Source organism: Empidonax traillii, unplaced genomic scaffold, assembly GCF_003031625.1.
Source record: "Empidonax traillii isolate 1590-97213 ecotype Southwest subspecies unplaced genomic scaffold, ASM303162v1 scaffold243:size714344, whole genome shotgun sequence".
Lineage (NCBI taxonomy): Eukaryota > Metazoa > Chordata > Aves > Passeriformes > Tyrannidae > Empidonax > Empidonax traillii.
Window position 1 is genome coordinate 561,601 of NW_020955436.1, and position 9,858 is coordinate 571,458.

The following is a 9,858-nucleotide window of genomic DNA, read 5'->3' on the forward strand; positions in this document are numbered from 1 at the left end:
AAGTGATGCTGCCTTCCTTTCAGCTGACATCATTAAAAATCAAGACTGTTGCAGAAGAGAGTATGCTTAAGATTTTATCAGTGAAATAATGCAAATAGATCTTCATTAATTTGCACAAAAACAGACTGTAACCAATTAAATAATGTATTACTAATTTTGCTTCCTTTATGACCTCAGACATTTGAGAATCAAGCATAAAATTAAACCTGAGATTCTTTCTTAACATCCTGCCATCTTCTTTGGATTAGTGCAGTGCCATCTGATATGAAATCTTAACAGCTTTAATAATCTGCATAAATAAATTGATTTTTTTAGCATTTACTAATAATTAAATATCAAAATAAACTTTTTTAAGTGTCTGATTTTTAACCTATCAGTGCTGAACTTCATCTGAATGACTGAGAACCTCAGACTATTGTTTGATTCTTATTGCAGTTTGGTGACTCTCAACAACTGCGCCTGGTTCGTATCCTAAGAAGTACAGTCATGGTTCGTGTTGGAGGTGGCTGGATGGCACTCGATGAGTTCTTAGTGAAAAATGATCCTTGCCGGGGTATGTAACACAACTCTCAAAATGGACATGCTGATTATTATTTGAATGCAGTCACCATTCATTGTCTCAAGATGGAGATTGACTTGTATAAAATGCCAGTTCTTGTAAACATCATCTCACTAAATGTCCCATTTTTGTAAACTTTAAATCCCATGGTTGAGATCCTCTTTGGTTGCACTGATGTATGTCTGGAATAACTGTGGTGTCTTCTGCACAGTTCCTTCAGTGTTAGAGTGGTCTAATTAAGAATTGAACTTAGCCCAGATAGAGTTTATGGCATGTAAGCTGCTTGTATGACTTGGCAGAAGTGGGACACAGAAATTTATAATAAAACCTTCTTAGCAAGAGAGAAGTTTTGAGGCAATAAATCAAAATAAGGCAATTTAATTGGTGAGTAACACCACCACCACCACCATAAGAAACTTCTCTGGCCAATAGCTGCGCCTAGTCTTTCAGTCTCTACCTTTGTAACCCTTTCTTTCCATTGGCATTCTCCCCATAACCACTTTGCAGAGCCCTTAGCCTTATGCAAAGAAAGTGGAAAATGTTCTAGTCTGGAGGACACTGTGCTCCAGAGAAGCAGGGAGCGCTCTATCACTGTGCACTCCAGAGCATTGTATCAGATGCATTATATTCCCAGTACACAGCAATGGAAAGCTCAGTTCTGTAGTGGGAAGTTGGGCTCTGTCTGGCACTGTTCTTGGAGGAACAGTTGGAGATAGGAAAGAATCCATCTGTGAAGGAAGTGGAAGAGACACAAGTCAAATAGCAGCCAGAATATGAAGAAAGTAATGTTCACTATATTCAGAGTGACCTGATGTTCTGTAGCTAGGTAATACCATCCTGTTAACCAGCAGTTTTAAATTACTGCATTTTTGCTTCTTAGGAGTTCTGTAGAATGTCATAATAATTAGTATTGTAATAGTGGGAGAACAGCACAGAAGGGTTCAGGAGTGGTAAATGAGCTAGTGAAGACAGTGACGTAGCTGTTCTGTAGACCTTCCTCCTGTATCAACCATCTTACATAGCTTGTACTTTGGAAAAAGCTGTCTTTTATAGACCTTGAGAGAGTGGAGAGCTTGTATTTGTAGCAGTTGTCATGCTAAGTCAAGGATGTTAAATCCAAAAAGAACCTACCATAAAACCCCTATTAAATGCAAAATGAACAGAACCCTTGTAAGGACTGGCAGTGTGCCATTAAGACCTACAAACCTTTGTCTACAGGCTTAAAAGGTACCCACAAAATTTCTTATCATGTTGAAACCCATAACATCATAGTATCATGAAAGTACTGTCATAACTTTACAATGACATATCTGACTTTGTTAGAAGGGTTTAAAATAGTCCTTTTGCTTTCCAATTTATTGCATATATTGTTTATTAAATGTAAGAATGATATTACATTTATTTGTGTTACCACAAGTCTACCTGAAATTTAGCACCTGATTTTGCACTATGGAAAAGTCATTTATGCCTGCAGAGCCATCCTTACATTATAGCTTTCTATTCTTATTCCTCAAAAGTGCAGGGTAGTAAAAAATTAAATGGGTCTCAAAAGATCTGACTTCACTGAAGGGTTAACGTGGTTAGTTCTGTTGTATCCCAAACATTTTTCTCAGGCCTATTGACAGGTAGACTGTTGCAATTTGTTCTTGGTTTGACTCTGAGAGATACAATACTTTATAACTGTCTAATTTATTTATTGGAATTCCTTATTACTTTCCTCAGTATTGTCTATAGTACTTTGTTCCTTTTTCTTGGAAATATGTGAGCAGATGGCAGGACAGTGGGTCTAAAGAAACACCAAGCTCTATAAAATCGTCCAGATGCTGGACATCGTACATTGGTGCCTAATCCTAGTTTGGTTGAAGTCAGTGATGCAGATTAGTCATGACTGTCAGTGGTACAGGTTCAGACCTTTCCTTGACCTCTTCACCTAGCAAATCTTAATTTCCACCAAGTGCTCCTCATGTATTCAGATAAATCACATTTTAAAGAACTGTTGTCATAAGCAGCTTTAAAAGTATTGCACCTATTGATATAAAATCACTTTAGCTTATATTATTTCTTTATGTCAGCAGATAAATACTGTTGTTACACAAGTATATTTGGGACTGTAGCTGTTTGTCCAAGCACTATTTCCTTTTGGCATAGGAAACCTTTGAGAACTTGCCTCAGAGTACTTAGAGACAGCTTTTGCTCAAGTCCTGTCTTTTAGCCTGGTGCTCCAAGTCTCTTGCGTATGCAGCTGCTGTACTTGATTTCTTCTCCTGCTAACGATTTTCTTTAATGTGACCCATGTCCTGTGTCATTTTTTCTAGTTCATCATCACGGGAGTAAAATGTTACGTTCGGAATCAAACTCTTCAATTACCACTCAGCCTACTATAGGTTGGCAAACCCCTCTCTTTGTCTCCTTCTCCTCTTCTTCTCTCCCTTCATTTCCTTCCCATCTTTTTAAGAGATATAAATACATATATACTTTTAACAGTGTGCTTCACCCATCATATTTAGCTTAACATGTTCCTACATGGGCTGGTGCTTTGCAAGCTAATTTTTTGACACGCTTGAAGAGTGTTTCAAAAACAATTGTCATTCACACTGACATAGTTAAATGCTAACATGTCTTGCATCTATTCATGCGGAATATCCTCTCATATGTGTGTTTGTATGTGTGTGTGGGTGCTTAGCCACCAATTACCTCATCATAGTTTGGGTTTTATGTTCATCATTGCATGTTGCCAAACTACATAACTTCTTAGTTTTGAATAAATATATTTGCTGCTTTCCTGTAAGTTGTACTTAGCTATTTCTCCTGGAACATCCAAGCAAGTATTATTTATTATAAATAGCTGTAGAGATAGCAAAACTGCTCATCAGGTTGTGTCTATGTATTAATAGTTGGTTGATTAACAAAGATTTAGCACGTTGAGCATTCCATTATCACGCTGACTTCCTTTGACAGTGGTTCATTCCTGCTGGCATAAAGTATTAGAATAAGCGAGTTCTGCACATAACTCTTCTGTGTCCAAAATAAATGCATTACACAGTAATGCATTTTATTTATTGTTAAAATGTGTTGGAGTTGGCATGGCAAAAATGACCATAAACAGACTTGTGACAATTTTCATATGTGATTAAATGGAACACCTTTCTTTGCAGCTAAAGGGAGGACAAATGTGGAGCTGCGTGAAAAATTCATTTTGGCAGATGGTGCCAGTCAGAGCATGGCAGCTTTCCGACCAAGGGGCCGTAGATCACGACCCTCTTCAAGAGGTGCTTCTCCAAACAGATCTACTTCTCTGTCAAGTCAAGCTGGCCAGGCAGCTGCCCCACAGGCAGTTGCTACAAGTACACCAAAGGTAAGGAGAAGTGTACAGAGCTGCACTGGTTAACAGATGGGGTATAGATTGAATTTTTGGTTTTTTCCTTGCTCCAGTAATATTGGTGCTTTCCCTAGCTCATAAGGAAGAAGTATCTCCATTTTATTTCATAGTCTGGGGAGGATCTGAGAAGTCTTTTCAGTATATTTCCTCTACTCTTTGTTTGCAATATGGGAATAGAAGTCGTCTACATTTAAGTTGCCACATGAGCTAACTGGCAGTTTAGGAATTGCTCTGAAAGAGCGACAAACCTCTCTGTTTTGTTTAAAAAATGAGCTCTGCCATCTCTTTTGTTGAGAACATTTGTCATTAACTTAGTTTTTATATCTACTATGAGATCTCCCTATGAAAGCCTGGGTATCCTTCTCCATGACATTGTTTTCCATCTACTGTCCTTCATATTTTGATTTACCATTGTTTCATACAGACACCCCATCATTTAACACGCAACTATGGTAAACCATGGTTGACAAACAGCAAAACATCAACTCCTTCTAAGCCATCAGAATCCTCAGAGTATCAAGGGTCATCTGCAGAGGTACAGTAAGGACAGAGATTCTAGTCTAATGACCTTCCTTCACTAAAACTGTCCCTTCACTAACAGCCACTAGAGTTTCAGTGCTTCAGAGCTGCAACCTCCTGTGCATATTAATGCATTGTCTTATTTTAGACCTATGTTAAATTATTTCTTCCCCTTTTTTTTCACCCCAAATATGTTTTTCTAAAGTACTTTTTTAAAAAAAGGCATTTTAATATAATTTGTGGGTTTCCTTCCTAAAATTGTATACTTTGGGTTCATAAAGTACTGAAGTAAAAAAAGTGCTTCATAAAGTCCTGAACTGTAGGAACAAGATTAATAAATCATGATCCCTAGTGCAAAACCACTAACAAAGAAATACCCATTCACTTTGAAGAAGGTGGCAAAAAAAGACTGACTTTGATATATAAGTCCTTCCAACAACTGAAAGTTTTGTTTAGGGGGGGTAATGACCAATCGTTGCTCTAATAAGATTACTATTTGATGACTTAACAGGAAACCAGCATGACTTACGTAGAAATTGCTAGTATAGCAATTAGGATTGTGCTGGCAATTAGGCTGTGTGACCAAAATTTGAAGGGGCTTGGAGCCAAAGCGTCTCCTCTAATGTCATTACAGTCAGTGAAAAGATTGCAGCTGTATCGTTGTGTCATTTGTAGGAGTTACTCTTGCCCTGGGTTAGGAGGAGGGTTTGGTGAGGGGAAAGCTTTTGCTACCACCACTCTGTTGTATCTGCTTTTCACAAATCTGCACTTTGATGCCTGTGGCTATTCCTGTGAGACCTTCTGGTGTGAAGTTTACATAACCTCAGCATGGCTTTGCTCAAAGATGTGCAATGAACTTCTCACTCCCTCCTTCTGTGCGTGTTACTTATGCACTGCAGGTGTGTCTGTGTTTACAGCACTTCAAGCACACGGGCTGTTGCTTAGAATGATTACCAGCACAGGGTTTAGTCAGTTGTCAGTTTCTAATATAGTCATGTACTTTCTTTCATCTCTTAGCTGGTAACTGCATTGAAAGATTAATTGATGGTACTTTAAAAGGATTTATAGACATGGAAAGGTGTTGTTTTCATTGGATTACAATGACAGGAAAGCAGTTGGCCTGATTTCAAGTGGGGGCACTGTATTTCTTATCTGCTCTTACAACTGCCAGTCGTTTCAGTCAGTTTCTTTTATGTAAACCACCGTGGTTTAAGATTATAAATGGAATGGTCAGGGTGAGGTAAGTTGCAATGGATTTCTGAGGCATTCTGCAGCATTTTCTGCCCAAGAGAGCAGTTATTTATTTTATAAATTTATATTTTTTTGCATTTGGGCTTAGGGCAAAACTAAAGAACAGGCTTGTTTTCCTTTTTGCACCAGTGCACCCAATGCCTTGCCCAGAGCGCAGCAGCTCCACTGGAGGTAATAGAGAGTGTTCCCTTTCTCCTTATCCTCCCAAGCAGTGTCTTTATAACAGAGATACCCAAGGTGTGGCCAGCTGAACGTCAAGCGTTGCACTTGGCTTTAAAGAAAGTTTGACATTGTGACTGCTGTTGAAGTCAGCAGACTGTCTGTTCCGTAGCATCTCAGTGTTCTTTTGTTCAGTTGTGCCAGACATGGTCTGAGCTGGCAGCTGCCAGGCAAGCTCCTGACAGGCCTCTGCTTGGTTCTTAGCTCAAAGCAGCTCCCAACACACTCCTCTGGATCTTGGTTTTCAGTACCTAATTCTACCTTCCATTGTATGGGGATCAAAGGCACAGAACACACTTCACAGTTTGTTCTTATTTTTTTGATATTTAATCAGTATTTTTGTGCTAATTACTGTGAATACTGTAGTTTTCCTCTAATTTGCATACACCTTATTTAGTGTATTATATGCATTTTGAGATACAAGGATTTAATTCTTGTGGTTTTGAAAGAAATTTTTTTATTTGGGACGGATTGTAAATCAAGAAATAATTTTTTCTGATTGTGCTTTTTGGGGATTGATTTTTTTGTTTGTTTGTTTTGGGGTTTTTTCTTAGCAAAAAGTTTTTGAAATTTGGTAGCTTTGTTTCAAATTTAAAAATATAAAGGCAAAGCAAATGTATTCATCACCTATAACCACAGTCAGAATGACACGAAGTCAAGCTATGCAGACATAAAACCTCAAGATGTACCATCAACTAATCTTATATGCTTGACTAATTATAAGAAGGTAGCTTTTTTCTTTCTTTATATGCATTGCAATACAAACAAAATTTTAAACAGACTGTTAAAATAATTTTTTTTTTTTGGTCTTTTACATTTGAGCTACTTCAAACACAAACTGCTGAAGGAACATTCGAAATTTCACATCATGGAAAATGTCCATAGTGGCTCAAATCAGTATTTAAGGTTCACAGTGAATGTTATGATGATCATATTCTAAGCTATGTAGCACCTACTACCAGTCCTTATCTTCAGCTGAAAAAAACATTTGTTTATTGTGTTTTGCTTTGCATAGGGAACACCAATTCAAGGAAGTAAACTTAGACTGCCAGGATATCTATCAGGAAAGGGTTTCCACTCTGGAGAAGACAGTGGCATCCTGTCAACAGCAGCTACCAGAGTCAGAGCTCAGTTTGCAGGTGAGTGCTTGATCTACCACTTGCTTTGTTTTCCACTTAGGAAATACTTAGGGTCACATTAGGGTTCGATGGAGATGTCAGAAGAGTGGGAAGGAGTGAAAGTCCTACTGTCTGCCCACTGCTGAGGGTGCCCATAATCAGGATGATGGTCCTCTGTTCACATGGTTGCACAGCACCTGTGTTCAGCTCTGGATGTGCAAATTCATAACTGCAATCTTCTTGACAATGCTATCTCCAGTGTATCTGCCTGAGGAACTGTGGAAGAAGCATTTACTTAAAAAGAAAGGGTCCAGTTCTTCACAGTATTCAAGTTATGCTCAACTGTGATGGAGCAAAGGGTTCATTTAATCATTACTCATCCATTACTTTTGAAAGAAATACAGGGCACAGCTATAGGTGACCTTATTAATGGAGTATCCCATAGAGATTTTTAAATCAGTATATGAAAATAGAAAGCAGTGAATCTATGCTCTTCCAGGATCCTCAGAGCAGCTCTATGTAAGGGGGAAGGATGGATGATTAGAACAGAAGATAGCTCTTCTGGCTTTTCTTCACATCTTAGGCTCTGCAAAGCATACTCAGCAGTGCTGGGAAATCCTGATCAAAGAGTATATGTCTTTTAAATTACAGGTGATTTTAAAAAATGAGCCACCTAATATTCAGTTTCAATATAGTGTTCTTCACACATGTAAGGAACCAGATTCTGAAGAACCACATCAATGGTTTTCTGTTTAAGATTCTTTGTTGTGGTTTTTTCTTCAAGGCACGTTGTCTGGGTAGGCTTTTACTTTGCCTGGCTTGCTGAGGGCTCATTTACTCAGCCCTTTGTTTGGGAGAAGGTATACTCTGCCCTTGTTTAGTTGCAGCTTTCAACTCTATGAGTTTGATTCTTTTAAAAAAGAGGAGTACACATTTAAAAATTGGGACATTTATTTGCATTTCCAAGGTGCATATACTGAGAAATCACAATAGAATGAAGAGGCCAGATACTGGTTTGGGTTTTTTTTCAATTCATAGCCGAGAAAACGGTGGGGGAAAGAAAGGCTCTGACTGTTGAGTGAAGGTACAATGCATGTCTAGTAAGTCATGGAAAGATGCCAGAATAATACATTTTTTATGAGATGTGCTAATGACAAATCAACTATGTATCAGTGTTTGATCTTGATTTTTCTTCTGTTTAGTATGAGATACAGCATTGTTTAACTTGCCTGGCAGAATTTTAAAGTTTAGTTTGTACAGTAAGGAATTTTTGGGGTTGCTAAAGGCCTAGGAAAGACAGGCACACCTTTTCCAACCTTACCTTTAATACTGATGGTTAGCTTCTCTCTTTCCAGAAACCAGAAGAACTCCAAGCAGACCTGGTAGCCGAGCAGGAAGCAAGGCTGGCAGCAGGTCAAGTAGTCGCCGAGGCAGTGACGCATCTGACTTTGACATTTCGGAAATCCAGTCTGTGTGCTCAGATATGTCAGAGACTGTTCCTGCTACAAGCAGACCAACACCCCGAGCAGGTTCTCGGCCAGGATCAGCCAAGCCTTCTAAAATTCCAACCCCCCAGAGAAGGCCACTAGCCAGCAAATCAGACAAGTCCTTGAAGAGATAATATGATTGGCTCCACTAAAGTCTTTTCCTTTTGCATTAAATATTTAAGTTCATAAGATGTAAAATATTATGTAGAAATTATTGTGAAATATCGCAAGAGGTGGATTTTTAATTCTGCAGATGGCCTTATTTGTGTATTTGTCTTCTTATTTTATGTGTATAATTTTTGTCAGATTCATTTTTGGTTTTGCCATATCCTGTGAGAAGGGGGAAGAGTTCTAATGTAAACTAACAGTTGTACACAGTAACATGTAGAAAGTACACTAAAAATAATTGCCGAATGTACAGTGTACTGAATGTACAGTAAGTCTCTGCAACCTCAGTAAAAAATAGGCCTATCACTATGTCATTAGTTAACAGTAAAGGATACCTCATGATTTTTCTTTAAAAAAGAAAAAGAGAATACTAAAAGCCAAAAGACACAATTACACGTTTTGAGCTAACTAAGCAAACACTAAAGGATGTACATCAAAACTACTACGTAATACAAACCCACATTCACAGTACCCTTATTTATACAGCATTTCTCAGAGAACTCACAGAGTTAATTAAGCACTCGCCAATAATATGATACTCCAATACTTTGCAGCATTTCTGTGCCATTGCTTTCAATGAGACCAGACACATTCTGGATATCTGAACTACTGTTCTGTAAGAATATCAATATAAAGTGCATTCATGTAAAAGTGAGGTTTTCTTTTGCTTGAGTGGATGGTAGCACTGTATCATTGAACTCATTTTGTATCAAAGCAGTTTTGCTTGCAGAAAGCTCCGAAATAAACATGTCCCTTAACTTTATTTCTATTGTATTTCTTATTTCACAGGAAGGTAATTTTCTGTGTTATGTTTTAGGGCATACATATACCATTTCAGATAACCAATAGTTACCATAGGAACACAGGTTTTCCCATTATCAGCAATCAGATTTTTGGTAGCTACTGTGTTTGTTTAATAAAACAGTAAATTGCACATATCAGATCATATGAAATTATGTATAGTTTTTGTGTGTCAACAATTTTTTTCTCCATATTAAACTTATGTCATTTATTTACCATGTCTGAAAGGCATAAAGAGTAATTCACTTGCTCTGTTAGTCAGTGAAACATTTTAGCCATCTAAGGATTCTTTGACAGGACAGACTAATAGTTCAATTTCATTGGAAAAAAGATGCAGTTTCAGATGGGAGTGCTGTA

The 9,858-nt window shown here is 37.9% G+C and overlaps 1 protein-coding gene across 1 annotated transcript in view; it reads left to right on the plus strand.

Annotated features, from left to right (window-relative positions):
• The window catches only part of DST (dystonin), a 303,925-nt gene extending 294,461 nt beyond the window's left edge, over window positions 1–9,464 (plus strand). Inside the window, 5 exon segments of the mRNA XM_027888673.1 lie at window positions 436–553; window positions 3,715–3,914; window positions 4,363–4,473; window positions 6,943–7,066; window positions 8,401–9,464. Of these exon segments, the coding sequence (XP_027744474.1) occupies window positions 436–553; window positions 3,715–3,914; window positions 4,363–4,473; window positions 6,943–7,066; window positions 8,401–8,666 (819 nt within the window). The 3' untranslated portion in view covers window positions 8,667–9,464.
• Window positions 9,465–9,858: the final 394 nt, after the last annotated feature.